Source organism: Leptosomus discolor, chromosome 7 (assembly GCF_034619465.1).
Source record: "Leptosomus discolor isolate bLepDis1 chromosome 7, bLepDis1.hap2, whole genome shotgun sequence".
In the NCBI taxonomy this organism is placed as follows: Eukaryota; Metazoa; Chordata; class Aves; order Leptosomiformes; family Leptosomidae; genus Leptosomus; species Leptosomus discolor.
In genome coordinates this window covers 66222278-66246602 of record NC_141397.1, presented here as the reverse complement: position 1 = coordinate 66246602, position 24325 = coordinate 66222278, and the positions used below count along the sequence as shown (strand labels likewise).

General features: G+C 42.1%; 1 protein-coding gene across 2 annotated transcripts in view; it reads right to left on the bottom strand.

Annotated features, from left to right (window-relative positions):
* WWTR1 (WW domain containing transcription regulator 1) overlaps nt 1-23438 on the bottom strand; it is a 73869-nt gene extending 50431 nt beyond the window's left edge. Inside the window, exon 1 of one of the 2 annotated variants that reach the window (XM_086467991.1) lies at nt 23041-23438. In XM_086467991.1, the coding sequence (XP_086324117.1) occupies nt 23041-23435 (395 nt within the window). In that variant the 5' untranslated portion in view covers nt 23436-23438. The remainder of the gene's footprint in view (nt 1-23040) is intronic. The other variant, XM_086467990.1, reaches the window with a different exon arrangement.
* Nucleotides 23439-24325: the final 887 nt, after the last annotated feature.

Genomic DNA, 24325 nt, shown 5'->3' with positions numbered 1-24325 from the left:
CTGTGACCACTTCCCTGGGGAGCCTGTTCCAGCACTTGACCACCCTCTCAGTGAAAAGCTTTCATCTAGTACCCAGTCTGAACCTCCCCTGACACAGCTTTATGCCATCCCCTCGTGTCCTGTCACCGGACATCTGGGAGAAGAGGCCAGTACTCTCTCTCTGCTCCCCCCATGGGGAAGCTGCAGACAGCAAGGTCACCCCTCTGTCTCCTCTCCTCCAGGCTGTACCAACCTAGTGCCCCAGCTGCTCCTCAGGAGCCAGGTCCTCTACTCCTTTCACCACATTTGTTGCTCTCCTTTACAATTTCACAATGTAAATATTTTTGACAGACACTATTTTATTCAGTTCAAAGCCTTAAAATCTTTTATGTTTTGGTTTTTTTTAAAAAAAGGCAGAAAACGTGTAATATCCAAATTCAATGAAATAGCAAATGAAAATGAACTCTTGACCAAAAATAAACTACTAGGAGGCAAAAGAAACTTTGTGAGAATGCAAATTAAGATATGACCCGCATGGAGCTCTGTCATCTTAATGAAGATTTGTGATGTTTTACTGGTATAATGAGTTCAGAGGCAAGGAATAAAGCAGGCCTCTTTAAAAATTTATCTGGTAAAATTTAACCGTTGGCACTTTAATAATTTACAATAATGAAAATAATCAGATCATTACCTGACAGAGAGATAAGAGCAATCATCCTGTATTTTTGTTTTCAGTTCAGCTTATATCAGCCAAAACAAAATCACAGTCTTTTTCTTTCAGTACAACTGAATCGTGACCTGAGATACACATCAGGTATCATCAGGTATGTGGCCCTAAAGCCATAACTACAACACTAATGAAGTCAGAGGGTATTGACATTACCGTCCTTGACATACATAGCTTTGTGTAGTCATCTTTGTTCTTGCATATAATGATGCCAGGGAATCAAATGGAGCTATTTCCTTGTCTCATTAACCAGCCTCTGTACCAGGGGTCATACCAGACCAAGAGGAGCAGGAGACCACTTCAACGTCTGTTGACACTGCAACAATACTCTAAAAGTATGAACATATTAGACACAAAGAGACAACACCCCCCAATATTGCACTCCAAGTTGTTTCTTATAGACATCATCTTGAAAAACAGTACAGTGCATGTTTTTCTACCAAAGCTGAACATATGGAGAAAAAACCAAAACAAAACAGACTTTTCTTCATGTTCAATGTTCAGCTTCTGCTGGGAACCCCTGGACTTAACACTCTGCAGTTACAGAGCTTGGCTTTGAAAGACTCAGCTGAAAAATAAAACACTATTTTGTGCCTCTAATTTACAAGACAGTTTTGTCACTCACAATTAAATGTTACCTTAAATTAGGAATTTTTAAGTATACAGTTGCCTGACTGTACCACAAATCAGACAGTCAGATAATTAATTTTATTATTTTATTTTACTAGACACACGTTTGGAACCTCAAAGCTGGAGGAAAACTACAGATCCAATCATTGTTTCACAGGCAATTTCTCATAACCAGGAAAAGGACTGAACAGATCAGAAAAGTTTACAAGGCTATCCACAGGATGGCACAGGTCACCATAGGGCACCACAGAGCCTCCAAGAAGACGACAGTATTTCTGTCTTCAGAACAAGTTCAGTAGTGCGCAGTACGGTATGAGAACACATGAAAGGAGGCTAAGTAAAGCACCTAGATGTTTAATAACTGTGAACTTTTCATGCTGCGCAGTCAATGAGTCAACAAGCCAGGGAAATAACATGCAAGAGGACAACTAAAGACAGCTTTAGCTGTCAAAATAAAGGGGTCAAAATAAAGGTTGCACAGGGAAATAATATAAAGCAGCAGAAGTTTCATAGAAAAAAAAATAAATGGGCCTGTTTACTATAAACATAAATGACACAGGGCAGGGGGTTAGATGGGTTGAGAAGTCATAATTTTTCAGGCGCTGAACTGCTTGCAAGGTATACACCAGTTTCAAGTCCCCTGATCTTTTTTTCATGTAGAATGCATGCCTGGCTTCTGTTTCTAAAGAAGTGAGCTGCTAGTCATCCAGTTTGTGAAAAAAGGCTTAAAAGGCCAGCAAGCACCTTCACAGTGTAATCAGATGAAGATCAGTAAGAGTTATTCACTATGACTTGCAGGAAGGAAAATTGAACTTCAGTAAGTTCTGCATGGCCATGACTGTAAACTCATCTACTGCTGTACTTGACAGCAAGCAGTTAGCTTGCTAACCCCACGGAGCATGAAGCACTGCCTCAGCAGATGGGAACTTCTGTATGCCCTGCTGAGGGGCATCAGCTTCATGAACTAGTTCTGGAAGAGGCATCCAAGTTCAAAACCTCAGCGAGAGAATGGTGTCTTTGGCAGAAAGAAATACACTTTGAAGTTCAGTCCAACCATGCAGCTACAACTGCAGTGAGAGAAATAACGGTGGTTATTCCCAGAACAAGTGATTTTCACAGATGTTCCTGAAGGACATAGTTGTCATAACAGACGATGTTCTGTCTATATCTTCGACAATAGAGGTCCCTTTCTTTTTGGCAACTGTGACATATCTAAAAACAAGACTGTCATACATACAGACATGCCTGTTCAATTCATCAAAACTAAACCCACTTCCACAGTCCCACCTGGCATCAGGAGAAAGGAATGGGGGGAGGAGGGGAGGAGCTGGGCCAAACTCCTGCAACAAAAGACTTTCCCCACAGCAAGAGCTGGAGTGTATTCTCCAGCAGTTAAGGAAACCAATTCCTTATCCCCTATATTATGTAGCACTGGGTTACTTTTGTCTGTCTGTAAGCAGCTATATGAACAACTTCTGACAAATACTTACACTTCTCTCTCATCTTTCTACAAAGCAAAACCCCTCCAGAGAGGGTTCAGCTCTTTTCTCTCAAGTGCCAAGTACTGTGGACTTTAATTCAACACTCCAACTGATTTCAGTCAGTATTTTGCTTAGTGAAAGGCAAAACCACCAACTCTTATTAACTCATTAAACAAACGCTTAACATTTTTATTAAAGACATAATCTAGACACGGCTGTTCTACTGAACTCCCCTGTCTTATTTCTACTGAAGTGAATGACAAAACATCCCCTGACTTCAGGGCAAGAAAGAGGTGGTCATCTTCAGCAAGATAAAGCAGAGCATATCCAAGATGATACTTTCTTCTTCTGGAGAAGTAATGCTCCTCAACCTTCTCAAGCAATAGGGCACTTGGAGCTGCAGCGCTCAGATACACTCAATTCTCAATAGCTAACGGAACACGGAGAGCGTACTGCTGAATCATATAGTCTTAAAAGAATGGCTATTTATCAACTTTCAATGAAACAGAGATTTCCTAAGTCTCAGTAAGTTTTTTCACTAAAGAAAAGCTACCAGTTAACAGTAATGTGACTGCTAACAATAAGATCAACAAATAAGTTAAACAAAAATTTTAACAACTAAATACTGAAATCATCAGCAAACTAAAATCTTCTAGGTTGCAAGTTTAGTGAGCTCTTCAGAATTTTCTTGTAAAGATATACATAAGGTATTGTAAAAGTCTAGTAAGTGTTTCAAATGAGAAAATGTCACGTTCACCCTCTTCAAGAAAAGCCTTTAAAGGCTTTTTTTTTGTTCATTAACATCACTAGCACAGAGTCTAACACTGCAAGAATTACAAAACACCACATTGTATTTCAGTAGAGATGCATTTAATGAGGCCTGAGAATCAGACCTCCTACAAATGTTAGCTAGGAATGAGTAAATGATTCAAACCCTCTGTAAGTAGAGTTCAGGTCACAAGCAGTAACTGCTTCAGGTGGGTAGAGGTCTTTGAAAAGGGAGCTTCTTTCACTCGCTCACATTTAAGGCATTTAAACTAAAATATTCTTCATGGATAAATCCTTCTCAATGACATAGAAAAATAAATTATTTGTATCTTAGCAGTTCCATTTTTTACTAATCTCAGGAAACATATTCTGTAGATTTTTAGTAATCATGGTATAATTCAACAGTGAAAGGAACCTGGGCTCCACATGCATATGATCATGTCAGAAGGTATGTCATTTATCAACTCTGGATTTACATTTGTAGTCCTTTTTATGGCATAATTAGCCCCCTTATCTGAAGTTCTACCTCATACAGAAAAGAAAGGCCAAACCAGCTGTGTGAACAGAAGAACAAGTACATATGCCTCACTTCTGTTTAAAGTGATCATCATCTTGCTTTAGATTGTTTTAAGCAGATAAGCATTAAGTGAAAGTAGAATTAGCTTAATAATGCTAACAGATTAAGGACTAAAACATAGTCTAGTCATTACACCAATTACAAGCTTCACGTCAACAAAAAAAGCTACTATTTTGATCTCATCAAGAATACACGTGACAAAAAGAAATGGATCTGTTAAAGGTGACTCTCAAAATTTCAAAGTAAATATAATGTGTCCTGGTTTGGGTTAAACCAGAACTAATTCTGGTTTAGTGCTTTTACTTTTCAGTTAAGTCTCTTCTAACTAACAGCACTTTCCAAAAAACAGCAGCATGTATTTCCAGACAGTGACTGCTTCTAGCAGTGATAAGGCCTGATGTTTATAGTTAGTACCACGGAACGGTATGCAGAGGCCCTTGCTTATACTTGTTCCTATAGTGACCAAGGTCACTGCCAAATCTTGTACTCCATGTTGGGGTACTCAGGATTGCCTCGATCCAGGTGCAGGACCTTACACTTGACCTTGCTGAATTTCATGAGGTTGGCCTGGACACACCTCTCCAGGCTGTCAAGGTCCCTCTGGATGGCATCCCTTCCCTCCAGCGTGTCCACCTCACCACACAACTTGGTGTCGCTGGCAAACTTGACGAAAATCAGTAAGTTTTTTATCTTTGTTTCAAAATACCTGTATTTAAATGCTTTACAGTGAGGTGATCTTACCAGGATCAAGACTCTTCCATAGCCCAGCTGGAATTACACTATCAAAGGAAAACTCATTCAAACATCTCAAAGGAATGTGTAATTTGTAAACTGCAATCTCTCAGCAGTTAACTTTCTTTTTTTTAAAAAAGATGTGGTTCATGTAAGATTTCATGTATCAATCAAAATTTTAAAGACTGGCATAGCTTTGTCTCGAAAACCCTAAGGTAAAACACCAAAAGCAGCCTTTGCAACTTTGCTTTTCTGTAGAGGCTGGACACTGACTAGAAAACACTTCCCTTCTGCCTGCATCCAAAACGCTATCCAAAAAGGCAAGCTGCAATACTGACATGTTGCACTGACAAATGCACAACAAAGGACAAATGTCATGTCTCTATCGGGTGGAATTTTTCCAGTGATATGCTCTTTCCATATGGCCCCAAGCAAAATTTTAGCTAAGACTTTTTTTTCTTCCCTGCTGTTCCTAGTACAGTCATCAAGAAAAAAACAAAACAAAACCACTTCAAAATAGCAATTTATTTATTATGAGAAAATTTGTGTTCTGCAATCAAAAGCCTAAAAGCAATTTTGGAGCTTGGCATCAAGATGCCTGAGAGAGTTGAGCTGGTACCAGTCAAACAAGTTGTGGCAGTTACAAACCATAAAATATATTTGAATTGTTTTGTGCAATGAATCTGCAAAGGCTGTGAACCAAGTGGCACCACTCCTCATTTGGATATAAATCTACAGTTTCTCCCAGCACTACCTCGAAGGCAGAGACTTCAGCTACACAGGGTCAGATTAATTTCTGATGGTACTGCACTCTGCAAGCACCCTTTAAATACAGGCAAGATAAACCTTCCACAGAGTATTTTATTTACCTGCAGAAGTGAAAACTAAACCTCACATATTTTCAATACAGCTATTTCATTACAGTTTTCAGGGAGTTCAGCTCGTATCTGGCAGAGGGCAAAAGCATGAAAATAACAGAAGTTTTTTTACTTGACTTTTCTTTTTCTTAGGATGCATTCTGAGCATAGGATGCATTCTAAGCTCCCTTCCACTTCACGGGTATCAAAACACGAAGGCCTGATGTTTAAGTTTTAACAATGTTTATGTTAAGGGAATAATTTTTCACCAACATACACTGCAATGGGGCAATATAAACATATATAAACATATAAACATATAAATATATATAAATATATATATACACACTGCCCCCAGGGAAAAAGAATAGTAACAAAGGTACCAGAGTGGAGGACCAGGTTATGCACAGCAAGGTACATGCAAGGCTAGTACCAGTGATACACCAAAGTATCAACACCTCATCACTTAGTTATTGCTTGGGGCTGCCTATACTTAGAACGGCCATCCTACTGCAGTGGTTACCACGGTATGTGATCTTTAATACTCCACCTTCCTTTCAGCATGCAGTCATTCTGCTTTTTAAAGGTGCAAAATGTCCATGGGTATTTTCAGCATACAGGAAGGCCAGAATAACAGATCTGAGAAGAATGTGCCTTTAGGATTAATCATTTCTATAGCAAAAAGAGCCATGCCGAGTAATGTGACTATTAACATGCCAGGCTTTTTCAGTCTACCAAAATTAATTGGAACATTTTATACATTAATCATGTAATTCCATTAAAAAAAAAATCTCAAACTCGTGCAGACCAGAAAGAGCTCTCAACTCAAATTTCCCCATTTGGTATTTTCTCTAGCTTTGAAAAGCACTTAGTTATAGGCAGAATCTGTACCAGCCAAAGGGCAGCAGCAGCACTGAACACTGTGACAGATAACGTAGCTCACAAAGGTGTGGAGACTGGAGGTTTTCAAAATACACGCTGCTGTGCTGAAGTGCTTAAATTTGAGGTTTTCGTATGTGTAGGTGGTTTTTTGGTTTTGTTTTTAACAAGCTCATCTTAAGTTGTTCTTCACATGTCGTTCAGATGATATGAGGAAGACAGTAAAACTGTAATATCCCCCCAGTATCTAAGAAAGAGTTACTTCCAGTTTGCTTTATACCTTTATAAATGGGAAGCAAGAGAATGCATTTCTTTTTCAGTCTATCTTCTTTACAGCTTCCTGTTTTTTCTAGAAAAATGAATCAGACATTTGTTTCTCCAAGATAAAAAAAAAAAGAAAAAAAAAAAAAAGACTACTGAAGATACTGTTCTAGTAGAGGCCATCCTGGCAGAAAAAGGAAATGTTCCTGATACAATATCCTCAGCAAAAGGTATATCTTTAGCAAAACGAACCGACAGTACCTGAAAACTACTCAAATAAATGCAAACATATGTCTGTATCTACAGGAAAAGTAGCACAAAATGGAAACTGACAGTGCTCCTGTGTCTTAATTGCATCCCCATTTGTTTTGTATGCAAGCTTATGCTTCTCTTTCACCTTCTAATGTACTGCTCTCTGTTACACACAGCATGTCAAAACCTCAAAATTTAATGGATGTTTTGAGAAGTATTTGACTATAATTATATTGCACCAAATATTGGAATCAATCACAATACCTAAGTTTTGGCAATTATTGGACAAGAAAATCAACACGAGAGTTTCCATATGATAATCTAGCGGGTCTCTCAAATCTGAGGTGTTTTTTAAAAAGCAGACCATCAGACATGAATAGGATTCCTCCTTTTACCTAAGACAACCCCAGATCACGCAAGAGTTGCTTTCTGGAACATAGAGCACCTGAAACCACCTCTGGTGCCACAGACGGTTCATGCATTTCCATGCCGCAACACAAAACAGTGACCTACCCCAGCAGCATGAAACTTCATCCAAATGTTTGGCAACGGAACAATCATGGCAAGTCTGTTTCTGTCAAACAATTTACAAGAGATGGTAGATCTAGCTCTTGATATCATTAAACGGAATTTAAGGAATCAAAGTTAGATCATCTTTCTGTCCTCAGAGCTAGTCTACCATGGAATGAAAATAAAAACAATCATGTGAATCATTCAGTCACTGTAGACAACTGCTTAAAACCATGTTTCTCCATAGATCTGGGTGAGTATTCGCATGGTTAATACCAAGAGCTATCCTCTCTATTACAACATGCAGAACAGAATTATCTTTTCTCATAACAAGATAGAATCCAGGGAAAAAAGCCCTACATTCTAGTCATTGTCAAAAAGAAGTTATTTAACAATATGCTGTGGCTGGGTGAGACAAATGCAGGCACTGGTGAACAAAATCAGCTTATTCATCATGTGAACAGGGTTATTTTAATTAGTGTCAAAAGCCAAGCACATCTGGTGACAGTCCTAGCTAAGAAGACTCCACACTGGCACAGCTACTAAACACATTGGTACACAGATCCCCTTACTTCAGCTATTTGCAGGAAAAGATAATCATTACTTTCAGTGCTAAAAATAGAAATTCCAAAGGTGAAAACCTTGGAACATAAACTTTTGCCTCATCTTGGTAAGTGCTAAGCTTTGAAAACAAACCATTGCCTACAGAAGTAATGGAGAGCTTGACACCTCTCAGATCATTAACAACAATGTAAACTTAGAAAAATATCTACCGATTTTGGGAGCCTCGTCTGGATAAATGAGGAATATTAGCATGTCAGATAATAATAAATTTAAATAAAAGCTTGAAACAATATTTGGACTATTACAAAAGGGTATGAAATACTCATAAATTCTCTGTAGCTAATGGAGAAAAATTTTCACACAATCTGTAAAATCGTTTTATGCAAATTGAAGACATCACAGATTGCAAAACAAATTTCCTGCAAGCCAGCGATAAATCAATGCATAAAAGGCATTGTGGGTGGCATCTCCCATACTGGAGCATGTCAGCCTTTTGTTAGGGAACCAGCGGGCTGGAATAGAGAATACAAATTCTCGAGGGGCGTTCCTGACTTTCATGTCGTCTCTCTGCTTGGGCAGGGGAGCCAAAATGCAATCACAGTCACTGGCTACTAACTAAGAGGCAAACTGTTCCATTAACAGTGGAAAAGGAAACTCTGAGAACAAAATCCCACAGCTGAGTCATTAAGGTTCTCCATACCTATTCAGGACCTGCTAGGTTTGAGGTAGGGGTCATACGGTCCTTCTTGAGTAAGGATACAAGAGAAGAACAAACCCATCAATTCTAAATTTAACATTCTGGGAGTCTCTTTTCTCTTTGGGAAGATGAGAGTTGGAATTCTTTCCATTGAATTTCCATTGAAAGACATATTCTCACTGACTCTTACTCTCCAAGCACAAACTGCAACATAGCAGCAGAGCCCCGACACACACACCACTCTCACCAGCAGCTCAGGCACCCACACAGCAATGCACTCGGTCATCCTGGACCCTGCACGGCAGAGGCAGGCAGTCTGGCTGCCTGACCTACCAGCCCTTTGGCCCTGGGACCCCAGAGAGTAACAGGCGGCCCAACATTTACGCTGCAGTCAGAAGTGTCTCTCCAACAGGACTGCAGGCTCAACAGAGTGCTGTCAGGTGCTGGGGTCTCCAGCCACCGCCTTGCACTGCAGCCTTCCCCCGTCATGTCACTGTCACAGATAAACCCTGCCAGGTAACCAAGCGTGTGTTTCACGTCTTTATGCTTCACACCTTACGTTTCACACTTTTACAAAACAGGGAGGTGTGGATCATCTGCTTCTCAATTGAAAATGCTCAGTTAAATAACTCCTACTCACAAGAGCAACCGATCCCAAGTATGGATTTGAAAGATCAAACTTCTCCTTTGCAACAAAGAAAATCATAGCATCGTAGAATCATACAATGCATTGGGCTGGAAGGGACTGCCAAAGGCCATCTAGTCCAACCCCCCTGCAGTCAGCAGGGACATCTTTAGCTGTGTCAGGTTGCCCAGAGCCCCATCAAGCCTGATCTTGAATGTCTCCAGGGATGGGGCCTCCACCACCTCTCTGGGCAAGCTGTTCCAGTGCTTCACCACCCTGATGGTAAAGAATTTCTTCCTAATTTCCAACTTAAATCCACCTGTTCCCAGTTTAAAGCCACTGCCCCTCGTCCTATCGCTACATGCCCTTGTAAACAGTCCCTCCCCACCTCTCCTGTAGCCCCCTTTAAGCACTGTAAGGCCACTGTAAGGTCTCCCTGGAGTCTTCTCCAGGCTGAACAACCCCAACTCTCTCAGCCTCTCTTCCTAGGGGAGGTGCTCCAGCCTCCTGATCATTTTTGTGGCCCTCCTCTGGACCCGCTCCAACAGGTAGCATGTCTTTTTTATACTCAGGGCTCCAGAGCTGGACGCAGTAATCCAGGCGAGGTCTCAATCAGTGTAACAATCACCAATTTCATTTTGCAAACCATCTTTTCCAAAAGAGATGTTTCATTGTAGCGGGAAATTACCTAATTACATGTTTTGCAACATTTTTTTTAGATTGTAGATATGATAAAGACACTTTTAAAATCTATTGAAACAGCTAAGCTACTGCCTTTCCATTACATCAACTTGTTTTTTCTGGTAACTTTATTTTATAAACATAGAACAAGTCCAACAGCACTTTTCAAACAAGAAAGGCCTCTGAAATTGTCTTAATAAAAAAATTTAAAACAAGCCCCCAAACACTCAAGTGAACTAATGATTAAAAATTAAAATTTGTCCAATTATGGGTGGCTGAGTGTGATACTGAAAAAAATTACCTGTCACCTAATGTCTCAGACTTCCCAGAGAACTGTATTTTCCTTTTCCAGATGAAAATTAAAAGCAAGACAACAATAACAAGTGTTCCCAAAGATGGAAAAACATATAGAATTGTGGTTGGGTGACCTTCAGCTGAGGCTCCACTACAGCTGATCATATCCACAATCTTCGTACCAACAATTGTCTACAGAGGCCTTCACAAGGCTGTCAGAACTACTTTGAAACTGAGCTTTGTACATTCTTAACCTATTTTTGGAGTGAACTTAGAGCAAATCATATTAAAAAAATAAAGAAATGTAAATACAACATAATCAAAGTAAAAGTCATACGAAAGCAGTAGCTCCAGAAATTTTCATAGATAGATGCTTTTTTTTTAAATTGGAATTGTGCCATTTTTTTTCTTTTTAATGGGATGACTGATTCAACATTTTTCTGCTTTCAAGTTTGGCAGAAATTTAAATAGATTTTTTTTTTTAATCCTGGGAATGTCACAAATGTCAAACCAGGACCTTTCCTAGCTTTGGTAACATACCTTTTACAACATATACATCTTTACTGACTAATCTCAGTGCTAAATCTTTACCAAAACCTTAATTTCTCTTAAACATCAACCATTTAATGTTCCAGTTTCAAGAAGCTGAAAATAGCCTTTTAAAATCTCATAAAATATTTAAAAATCTCTTTTACTCCAGTTATTCAATTCAACACTGTCCACTCTCTTGCAGTGGCATAATTTCATTGATTCTCCATTGCCATAAAGTCTCCCAGTAAGAGACAAAAATCAAAATGCCAAATATAAAACACGAATAAAGAAGCAGAACCCTCTGCCACCTCTAATAAAAATTAGTTTTGTCTAAAATTATAATCTACCATTTGGCTGATGTCAGGGCTGAAAGACATTGAGGGCAGCATCTCTGAAAAGATCATCCCATAACTGGAAAAGTCTTCATTAAAGGAATGTCTGTCAAAAAATCATGTATCTGCAGTGTTATATATGTGTGTGTACATACATACATATATATATATAAATACATGAAATCCTCCAAAAGTATATACACATAGTATATCCTCTAAAACACATCCTCTGCAGTATGAAGGGCTGATAAGAATCACTGGCATCACTATACTCCTTCTGCTAGCACAGCTGCCGCATCAGCTAGATGAGTTGTAGACTACACATACACACATTTATTCAACACTAAAACCTGGTACACAATTTTCTGTTAACTTCACATCACATCAAATCCTCATTTTTGACATGTGCCTATGTAATTAAGCCATATACATTTGCAAAAAAATACTTTTTCCTAACCTCTCAACGCAAAGGCACTTATATTTCTGTCTAAATATATACACTAGAATGAGTACAATGACAAGCATGACTAGGAAAATGTACTGTCAAAACCAAATGTGAAATAAAAAAAAATCTTTTGTGAAGAACTCCCACACTAAATTCTGCTCTTGCAAGCTCAAAAATGTTGACCTTTCACTACATTCCCCACAAAGCTGTACAGCGATGACCACACAGTGCAGGCTGTACCCATTTACTGATGCAAAGCCTGCTTTGTTTGAGTCCCCGGGACACCTAACCCTGGGGAAGAACAGCACTGGCAAGAGGCTGCAGAGAAGCCTATCCGCACAATGTAACTTCCTACATGGCTCTATAAGAAACCGTACAGAATGGATGTTAAGATTAGAAAAGCTACTTTTGTCCAAACTGTCCAACTAAACAGACAATCAAAGCCTTTCTTAAACAGCAATTACTTCTATTCCTGAAGCTTCTGAAAATACCATATTTTGAGAAAATTCTGAAAACATTTGAGTTTCCACCTTAATGTGCACAAAAGGCTGCTTAGGCAAACAAATGACACAAACCAGTTTGGTCTTCTTCTTTTCCTTCCTCCTTTTTAAAAAAGGAGACTCCAAACCCACATCCCCGAAATGATTTATCAGGTAAACAGACCTTTGAAAATATGGTCTGTAGATCTAATGAGCTCCAGCTGGGCAAGGTGCTCTTACATCTGTGAAGTCTGCTCCTATGAAAAATTCTGTTCTACCTCCAAATGCCTTTGAAGTGTTGCTGTAGTTTGTACAAACTACAGTCAGTTTCCGTGAACAAGCCTGCAGGAGAAGGATATTAAAGAGCAATCTGCAGTCTTCTCCAGGGATTTTGAACTCCTGCTGCTGGTAGAATGGCCAAGAATCACCAACGACTACACCACGATATTCTGGGGGTTAAAGTCTGAGCCACCCTACGGAAACACAAGCTTTGTATCCACTTAGAACGGTAACACTGCAAAAGGATGCGAGCTTACATCGTAAGAAACAACTTCCACGGAGCAAAATTTGGTTTTTATTCCCATACACTACCTGCCTCAATACACAGAAATTTTTCATGGACAAGAACAGACACTGATCAGTTCTTCATGCATATGCCCTGCATTATCAGTATCACTATGGAGAGCTCTGAGTTTTGTGCTAGCGCCTCAAATCTTTAACATGCTATTTCACAGGAGTTACTAGAAAGTGGGAAAATGTATACTTCCGATTTTACACACCACAAATGAAGGCACCGAGAGATTACGTGATTTCTTAAGAGTCACACTCTGCAGCACAACAGGAACTGCACTGCTGTTTCCTTCAACCTAGGCCAGCTTCCCAATGACTCGTACTTCCTTACGATGCTGCTGTATTTAGGGGCTTCACAGTGAAGGTGAAGCCTAAGAAAACACATCAACCAAGAAGTTTTGAGACCCTCTTTGAAAAAAGAACAGACAGAATTTAAGACTGCTAGTGGCTTTTAAGAATCTCACATAAACAGAAATCTCACAGTTCAAATACAATTTTTGATTTCAGAAAAACAATACACTTTAGTACAACCTTTAAGAATTTCTTGACAGAAGACTGTTACCTTACACCATTGCTCACCAATCAATCACTGAAAAATAGGAATGTAGAACATTTAACAAAAACACCAACAGTAGACAGATGAGAAAAATTGATCACAAGTAGAAAACCAGAATTACTTGCAGTACAGGGAAAAACTGAAATGTACCGTGGAAGTTCCTTCTATTCGCAAACCTGAAAGACTATCAGAATATTGAACCCAAAAAGGGTTAGGGACTCATCAATACCCAGTGAACAAAAAGGAGCATTCTGACCAAGACAGCAGCGAGGAGCCAGCAGATGTTGCATAGGGTATGGGCAGACCAACAGCTACTGCAGGAAAAGTCATGTCTGGACTTGCAGCTCTACTATTGCTGTGCTTGTGCTGTAACTGCCTATGTGCATGCTGCCAGCCATGAGGAAACGCACAACAGCTAACTCCTCTTTCACACCTCCCCTTATATTGCAGTAATTTGGGGTGACATGAAGCATTATTTCAGTTTTAACACAATACGTCTGTTCGGTTCTCTTAGCATGCCTGTATCTATCTCTTCACTGCAGCTTCAGTCACATCTGCCTCAAAAATAGTCACAGGTAGGGGATACTGCAGTACAGTGCAACGTTCACAAGTTTTACATTCTTGAAGAGTTCATACAACAGTCACAGGCATCAGCATTCACACTAGGTCTGGACTTTCATTTGATCAACGTAAAAAAGATCCCCAAAACACCCCCCCTCCACCCCACATCACGCCCACCTCACTCCCTCTCTAAAATGAAGGGGGAAAATGCCACAAGTCTGTATGTTGAAACTGAGCCCACGTGACATTTCCTTTGGATTTAATTGCTTCCATACAATTTGCATCTGCTAGTCACGCTAGGCCCCAGAGCGCTCAATACGCTGTTACAAAGAAGCCCTTGTCCTGTAATAACCTCTTTAATCAAAGGGACAGGATTACGGGTAAAACAATTTTCAACTTCATCCAAAGCATCCAAACAGGAAACGAGTCAAAGCCTAACCACCAACTCGTCCAACATGATTTCAAGGAGTGAACAGCAAAAAGCTCGAAAGGACAAACTTTACAGATCCTTCGTTCGCAAACCTGTTCAAAGTTGGACACATTCATCAACTTAAGAGGAAGATGCCTCTGCATCTCTGATGCATGTCGTCTCTTTATCAATTATAGATTAAAGATGGTCAGGCAGACCATCTTTTAGATGTTGACTATAGCAGCTCACAAAAATAAAGTTACTACTCCTCTTTCTTTCTTTGAGCAACCCAATCCATTAGTAAAGCCAATACCCTTTCAGATGGTTCCAGAAAAACATTTTGATGGTAGTGTTCTTAATTAACACCGGTATTTAGTCTATACACATCTTTCTAAAAATATGCTAATTGATATAATTTTCTAATGATGAATGCATAAAGCGATCGTATTTTCAGCTCATACAATGAGGTGGATGATGACAGCTGCCATCCATTCATGCACAAATAGTCCTGGACTTTGGGTTTAACACTAAGGCTAAAGGATTAATTGAAGACAAATTTCACTAAACCAATGAAATTCTCTGCATGCACATTATTCATTTAGTAGCTTAAAAGTGTGCAATATATCAAATTTTATACCAACGTACTAGTGTGTAGAGCAGGGTTGTCACTGATTTCCTTAAATCATTTAGAAGTGCATACACCTAAATTTAGTGCAACTTTTGTGTCTAGACAGCCCTTTACAACAAGTTTCTTAACTATCTCCTCAACGGAAACCCTTCTTGGTAACACTTCTAGGGTCACTGTAGTCTTGCTTAAAGCTCTCCTCGGTGACACTTTACAGCTAAGTCAAAAACGTAGCTTGCACCCTAACTCAGAAAACCCAAGAAGAGAGTGAATTGGATCACATCCTCTAAATCAAACATGTCCTCGAAGCAATTTTGTTCCAGATCTGCTTTCATCCTCAGATTTTATTAAGGACCACATTTTAAGCACCATATTAACCACCAAATTTTAAATCCCCACAGGTGACATGATTTTAGATTCTGAGAAAACAGTCTATTGATCATGAAAAGACAACATCTTGGACCAGAAAATTAATAATTACTAGCTTTCATTGGAAAATCAGTAGCCGTTCCTACTACGAAATTCAGAGGAGAAAAAGCAGCTCATAGACCCTTGGTGGGTTTTTAAGTTTTTAAGAGAGACTCCAACATCAACACAGAAATTAGCTTTTCTTCTCAGCTATGCTTTATAAATTTACATCAAAAGAAGTTATTATTTATCTGTGCAGGTCAAAACTTCCTCTAGTTAATCAGTCTGATTTTAAAGTAATCTATTCCAAATACCTATAATTGTCAATGGGAAGCAAAACTTTAATTTCCACAAAGTTAAATAAACATATGAGTAACTTCTTTTCACTTCACTATAAACTGTACGTTTAGGCCTGGCAGATCCTCCTGTTAGTACTCAAAGCAGACTTCATTAAATAGCCCATTTACAACCAGTGTTAATAAACACGATCCATCGCTCAGGCTGCAGCAGATCTGTGGAGTCACTCTACAATACTGTAAGTTAAAATGCCATGTTCTGCTCTTTTCACCAGCTCTCTTCAGTCAAGATCTAAAATAGATACCTATTGGTCAGTAAGATGTGACCCAGCTCTGAACGGGACCATCCAAAGACCCTAGAAATAGTTTTTCACGTATCACTGGATTTCTGTTGTAAGGCCGCTGTTATTGCAACTAGATCTGCATGCTTGACACATTCACGTGCCTTCGGCAACAAATGCAGTTACCTCTAAAAAAAGTGTGTTAATCCAAACCTAAAATTTTAAGCTCATGAACAAACAAGTGGTCCATCATATTGTTAAATGAAAAATATTTCTGACATTCTGATTTTCAAAAATCTGTGTATTAAATCACAAAGCTCTTTCCATAAACTACTAGGCCACCTTACCACTTAGTTTGAAAGCATGAAGCTTTAAAACGCTGGCACAGGCTGCCCAGAGCAGCCGTGGCTGCCCCCTCCCTGGCAGTGCTCAAGGCCAGGCTGGATGGGGCTGAGAGCAACCTGGTATGGTGGGAGGTGTCCCTGCTCGTGGCAGGGGGTTGGAACTAGGTGATCTTTAAGGTCCTTTCCAACCCAAACTGTACTGTGATTCCGTGAAAATTAATCTGAAGATATTATTTGTAAACTACTGTCAGCAAATGAACACGTAAACTTATTCTTTTGTATTAAAAAACATAATTTGGGAAAATAATTATCATTGTCCAGCAACTATTAAAATGTGACAGAAAAATACAAAACACAGATAATCTAACTCGTACGGCATACATAATGTCCTGAGAACAGCTTTTTAATTAAAAATTCCACCACAGGATCAGATGAAAGCTCCTGTTAAATGGAAGGATGTTCGGTTCACCAAATTCAGGAGACAGTCAGTGAAACTTAAAAGCCCTCTGCACTTCTTAAGCTCCATTCTGCTGTGAATGATGATGCAGTCTACAGTCAAAGTTGCATAGATTTTACAAAAGACATGACTTTAAGTCCTTACTGAGTTAAAGATTAGCAACATCAAACACAGACAAAAGCTTTTTCATGCACAAAATGTGAATTTTGGCTTGACCACCAGAACAAAAGTTTCTGCCCCACTTCTCCTGAAAAATTCATTAGCAAGTGTACTTAATTAAAAGCAACTGAACTTCAAAGATAATGCAAAATGCAAATTTTAACCCATAAAACAGTTCAGCCAGACAATTCACTGTAAGAGAAAGAACTAATTACACGTGGTTCACTATCAACTTCATAACCTACAGCAGTGAAACCTACCAAGCTTGCATTTTGTGCATAACGAGCTGATCACATTCGTTGTCCATTCATTTTGCATACCATTTTCATCGCTCTTTATTTCTCAGTATTTTACTGCCATATAGTCCTTTGCATCAACAGAACCACAAAGAAATTAAATTACTACAGTCAAACTGTTTTTTTCCTGTGGAGACCACTGCAGGTCTGGTTTTAGTTCAATCACTACTAGTATAGCACTGAATATGGAAGTTAATCTTTCAAAACTTTGAAATCCAGAAAATAAATTTAAAAAAAAAAAAAAAAAAAAAGAAAAATTCCACGTCAGTACTGTTGTACTGATGTACTCATGCACTTAACAGCTAGTCACACAGAATTTCCTCAGGCAGTACATATACTCTGCTTAAACACACTTGTGAAAGAGCCATCTAAAATATAAAATTAAAAATATCCAAAACCAAAGAAAATCAGTGTAGGCTTTCAAGTGATCACATGAACTTCATTGTTTGCTCTGTCTGAACATTCCTATCAAGTTACATGTTTATATCAAGCTGAATACAATCATGAGAACTTATTATTTAGTGGAACATATCAATAAAAAAACATTACTATAAATCAAAATGACACCTGAATCCTACTAGGAAACAGCATTTCCTTCATGTAACATTAAAAAAAATAATAAAATTTTAACTTTGTATGCAGATTATTACGAAATAATTACTGTTATAGTCTGTCACTGGTTATTATTTACCATATTTGCCAAGTACAGTAACTAAATTAAGCTCATACAGATGTATCTGAAATATGGTCGCATTTGGTACATACACATTAAATTGAGAAACTCTCAAAGCTGGGATAGCTGAAACGCAAGTTGACTGGAATCAAGGTATGCACTTCTAATGAAGCAGAACAGCCTACAAGTACCTAACAGCAAGAACATGGACTAGCATCTATGGCTTTCATTAGTATGTCCCAATAATAACTTTCAACATCAACAGTTCTTTAATAAAACTTATTAAACACTCTTGTGATTGCCAGTTCTATTGTTTCTACTGTACTTTAAATTTTAAACACCTGATTTTCAGAGCATACTCAAATTTATCTATATACTAGAAACTTAGAAAATATTTTGTACTGAAATAAAACAGTTATTCCTGAACAATGCATAAGGTCAGCTTCTGAAATTCTTGTTCTGTCCCCAGTTGGGCAAGAATCCAATCAAGGCCTAATATTTGCAACAAACTAGCTAGAAAACTAAAATAATTCTCTGGTTTGAGAGACAACTTTGAAATTCCACTGTTTTTCTTGCTTGTACATAGTACCAAAGATCATTAAATCAAGAGAATATTACAATTTATTTCTAATCCTAAAATTATTTTTCCTATTTTTGTATTTCATATTTTCTTTTGTAGGAATTAAATGACCTAACTGCAAATAGTTCTGTCTAGTTCACACACTGATCCTCTCTCCTATGTGATTACATTAGAGGTCCCTCAGAGAAAGCTGAATTGCTCAAGTTTTGCCAAAATGAGATCTGGCCCAGTCTCAGAATCTAGAGGCTGAAATTACTCCACGATCCCAGGAAGGTAAAAATCAATTCTCATTTGCACAAAAGTTAATGAAGTTCTCTGGATTTGTGTCACCATCAAAACAGCATTTGAACTACAGGCTGCAGTTAAAGGAGCAATCAGACAGACCTCTGATGCTGTCAATCACAGCTTGCAAATTTAGTTTTGATGTGCACATTCCAATCTCAGAACCTCCTAAGCATCTCCAAAATGAGTGACAAAGGTGAGCTAAAGTTGAATTTACAGCGATTAAACTGTGGTATTGTACCACAGCTTTCCTGTCTGGGAGGAACTCTAAGATAGTAGATACATGCATTAATTCCAGATAAAAGTCACCGGCAGTAACACATCTCAACATTCCCTTGCACATTATAACTTATTTTTAATAAAGGGATGCTGGAGGAGTTCAGGTACTAAGTCCCATATGAATAACCACTGGACACAGGGGACAAAACAAGTCCCTTAATGTGTGGAGTACACACTCCAAAAGCCGCGAGCTTTTGTAAACGTCTCTTTCTAATGCACGGCACCAAAAACCAGCAAGGACGCGTGGCCTCTTGCTTTGCACCATTGCCCTACAAGGGCCAAAGCTACCTGGATGTAAGCCCCACCTCACAGGGCACGCATCACATCCATGAGCCATTGTGGTCCTAACTGTGCAACAACCCTGCCAAGGTGTCGTACAGAGGTGTCCCTGTTTCCCACATTGTTACCAGAACTTAACAGAGTAGCTGTCTCTTGCACTGTCCACCTCCTCCCCCATCTCTAGTTGTGTAACTACGTTCCTGAGGCAGAAATGCACCTCTAACATGAACACCATACAGCAGCAAGCACAACATCGATATAGATTATTAAAAATCTCTGCAGAATTAACACAAATGGCTTTCGGGGAAAGGCTATATTTGGAAATCATTTGAGCACTTCGACTGTCTTAATATTACTTGTTTGGTCATTTTCAGAAGGAAAGCATTTTCATAGTATTTACATTACTTTTCTGCTCCTGTTGTCCTTCTGGATATGCTCAGTAATATAAAACCAACCATGTGCTAAAGCAAGCTTCTCCACCAACAGAAACCAGTAGGAAAAAATCCAAACATGTCAAGTAAACCAAATATTGAAAGTAATTAGCCTTCCTTCCCCTTGAGCAGGATTTACTGGCAAATACGTCCTGGTACGGGAAATGTTCACTGTAACATTTTAAAAAACATACTGTGATAAAAGTACCAGCGGCAACGGTTTCACAGATCTGTTCAATGCAAAGGCTGTGTGCTCCACATTCTGCGTACCTTCTGGAACAAAACCAGAGTCTGACCAAGAAGCACTGTACACACAGAAAACATTAAAACCTTGGTCTTCATTTGAAATATGAGGCCGTACCACCTAGAAACAAACTGGTGGAAAGTAATACTTGAAAAATTCTTTTTACAGAATATGTGTACACAGCTCAGCATGTGGATCGATACGCAACTGATATTCCCACTTACCAACACAAGAGCCACGCAAGGCAGTTTGCCTGTCTCTCCAGAAACCCCTTTTATCAGAAATAAATCACACTTAAATTTTTTTCCACACATGCACGCATAGAAAAATGCTTCAGATAACAGTGCTGTAAGTGTGTGTTCATTGGTCTGCTCTCCATCCCCCACTCCGGTGGTTTGGTATTTAATTGCAGGGTGGAGTGGTCCCCAGGCTACTTATGTTTCTTCCAGTCACAGCCAGAAAATTTCTGCAGGAACTGACATGCAGGAGTGTGACTGCTTCGAGTTGTAGCTGGTTCCCGGTCAGCAAGGTTAGCTCACTGTTCACCCGAACTCCCACCACTACTTTTGTTCAATAATTCTTGAAAACGAGTTTAAATACAACCCATTGCATTCTAAACTTCAACAGGTAACAAAGGCTTTAACAGGACCTAATTTGGCTATTTGCTCTTAATTGCCTTCTCAGTTTTCTTTTGCTAATGACTACAAACAAACCTTTTTCATTAACCTGGAAAGAAATAGCATTTTTTGGTCAGACAGGCCTTGAGTACAGGAAAATGTAACCTTGTACACCTGGTTTGACCAAATAGGATTTTCAGGCACATCATCTGATTGAACCCCATGTATTATTGCACATAGTTTTGTGTGCACACACCACTTTCCACAAATAATCTTAAATTTCTGCAAAAAATTCTGTTTTCACCAGAAAACACCACTTGCAAAACACTGTAATTCATATGTGATCATTTTACAGCTAGGTATTACTCCCAAAAGCATTGAGGTATAAAGAAATACATTATAGGTGTAAATACATTATTCCAATTAATTTTTATAGAAATGAGAAAAGTTCTGCTGGATAAATAAAACTGGGGAAACAAAACAAAGACTAACTTAGGTAATAAATTACATAGAAAATGAAAATTTTAGTTTACATACAAAAAAGTATGATGTTAATCAGAATACCAGTGTTGACAGGATTTGGAATAAAATGAAAGACACTTTGTGCCTTTACCCATAGCTTTTTTTTAAATAACGGACTTGCAGTTCTGGCCTAAGCAACAAGAATCCATCAGCTTGGAAAACTCTGTCTCTACATCAGAAATGTGTGACAGGAAGGTGAAACCACATGAGCTCATGTTGATAACAGTCAAAAACCTAACAGCAGACAAAGATTACGTTGCACAGTTTTCAGCCAGAAGTACCTGAAAACACCTGCTAGCCAAGCCCTAGCAAGGATTTACATAAAATACTTATTTACGAATGATTTCACAGTGCTATCTGTCAGCTGCCACTTCTCTGTCCTGTTCTACGGAGAAAAACCGCAAAGCGTGGAACAAGAAGGTCTTCTTGTTCAGGTGATAAACCAGATTAATGAAAACTCCTAATTTGGGCCCTGGCACATGTCCCCCCGGTATTACAAACCACGTGCAGCAACACACAGAATGGCAGAAAGAAATGAAACGTGGTTTTGTGCTTTGCTCCTAACTCAGGAGTGTTACAAGAGGCAAAGATCTAAACTCTGACGAGTAATTCGAAGATTGAGCTCTTGAGTAACTCTCTGGAGATTCCAAGGCCACAAGGCAAAGAAATCATTACAGAACCATGTAAATCATGCATTTATTCATTCTTCTGAACAGTACACATTCTCTATCTTTCCCCCATCGTGCATTGCCTATATGCCATTTACTATGGCTGAATACACACACGTAAGGCTGAGTACGAACTCAAGATGCTACTCTTCTGACTGAGAAGGCGAGTAAATGATCTCCTGTAGCCCCGGCAGTTCAACTCCCCGAATACCCTCAGGTAGATGCTTCACCAGTAAATGTTCCATTAGCAAACATTTTATCACTGTTTACCGGGTTAACACCGTGCCGCTTGATCTAGAACGAATCTGCAGCAGATAACAGAATCTGCCAAGGTCAGGCGCTGTTGTCTTAATAACGTTACAGTTATTCCGTATTTTCAGGCCTATTAAACTGCTTTGAATCAAATGCCGAAGGTCGTAAATGAAACACTCCGGCCAAAATCACCGGCCCGAAGGGACGGGCAGTCACGCTGCCACACTCCTGTCACAGAAATCAGGGCGCCCCCTCCGCCTCCCTGCAGACACGGACCTATAAATACCGCGACCGCCGCCCGCCCCGCAGTAGCGCGGGTTTCCGTTCGCGGGAACCCTCCGTGACACGATCGCGGCGGTTCGCAGCGGGGCCCGGAGCGCTGGGCCCGGCGGTGCCCTTCCCCACCCTCGGCCGTGTCCCCCCGGCAGCTCACGGCCACACGGCGCCCTGTTCCCTCTCCCGGAAAACTCCCGGGAACAACTTCCTTTCCAAAAATCAGTTTCTGAATCTCGGACGCGTGGCCAGGCAGGAGAAACACACGGGGCCGGCGGTGCACCGGCACACCCGCCGCTAAAACCGCGTTCCCGCCCGCGCCCGGCGCCTCGACACCCCGGCCGCCCCCCCGATGCGCATCGGTGAAAGGGGACCGAGCTTCCCCACATCCACCCCTGGCGGGGAAAGTCTCGACGCTCCCCGCGGAAGGCCCCCCGCCGCCTCACGGCGCTGCCCCCCCACCCCCGGAGCTCCCCCCGCCGCCGCCTCACGGCGCAGCTCGCGCCCGGCCGGCCCGCCGCCCCCCGCCGCCCCAGCCCCGTCTGGCCGCCGCGAAACTTGGCCGACAACCCTCCCCGGTGGGGCCCGGGCCACAGCAACAGCCCGTCGGGCCACGAAAACGGCCCGCCGTGCCGGGACCCCGCGGCCGCCCCGGGGCCGCCCGCCACCCCACTCACTTGAGGAAGTAGCGCTGCCCGGTGTGCGTGAGGGCCATCTCCCAGCCGGGCGGCAGCGGCAGCTCGTCTGTCACGTCGTAGGAGCGCTGGCGAAGGTGCGCGTGCTGCTGCGCCGCGGCCGAGCCCACCAGCGAGGCGGGCGAGGAGTGGGAGCGGACGTGCTGCGCGGCGGCGGGCCGCGGCGGGGGCGCGCCCGAGTCCGTGCTCGACTGCCGCGAGTGCGAGCCCGAGTCGGGCTCCTTGAAGAAGGACTCGGGCAGGATCTTCTTCCGCCAGGAGCTGGGCTTGGGGTTCATTACCGCGTTGAACAGCGCCTCCAGCTCCGTGTCCAGGTCCTGCGTGACGTGGATCACCTGCTGCCCCGGCGGCGGCGGCGGCGCGGCGGCGGGGTTCATTTTCCACCCGGCGGCCCCGACGGCGGGCGCACACGTCCGGGCGGGCGGGCAGTCGCCGGGGCCGGCCCCGCTGCAGGCCGCCGCCGAGGACGCGCCCTTCGGAGCCGGGTGGGCAGCTCCCCGCGACCAGCGCCGCTCTGCCGGAGCGGGGAGTGCCTATGCGCCCCCGCCAGCAGCGTCGGTGTCCCGGGCGGCCGGCGGAGGGGCGGGGGCGGCCGGCGGAGGGGCGGGCGGGTCGGCCCCCGGGCAGCGCGCCGCCCTCCCCCGGGCCGGGCCGCGCCGGGCAGCGGCGGGACGAGGGCAGGGCCGGCCCCTCCCGCCCGCCCCCCTGCGGCCCCGGCCCGGCCTCCGCCCCGCCCGCGGTTATGCAACTGCCGCGGAAACTTTGGGTACTCGGAGCCGCTGTGGGACGGGGGGGGGGGGGGGGTGTCCCGTGCGGCAGAGGGGCCCCCCGGGGCGGCGAGGCCGGGGGCTGGACCGGGCCTGCTGGGCGTCCCTCAGAGCCCACCGGCATCGGGGCCGCGGTGTCCTTCAGAACCCGCCGGGCTCTGTCGTCGTCCCCTTCCCGCCGCGCCGCTCGGGCCGCCGCTCCCCCTGTCCCGCACGAAGTTGGCGGCGGCCCGGGCAGGCGGCGCCATGGGCGCCGGGCGTGGCGTTGCGGGTGAGTGCGGAGCCGCGGCCCCGCTCGCCGCCGGCCCGGAGCTCTGAGCGCTGCGGAGGGCCCAAGCGCCCCGCGGGGGCCGTGCGGGCTCGGTGCGGGAGCAGCCGGCCCGGCCGTCGCCCCGGGGCCGGCGGCAGGCGGAGCAGCCGCAGCCTCCTGTCATGCAAGGCAGCTACAAGCGCTGCTTCAGGGCGACTTAGAGCGTTTTCTCTCCTGATGCAACTGGATT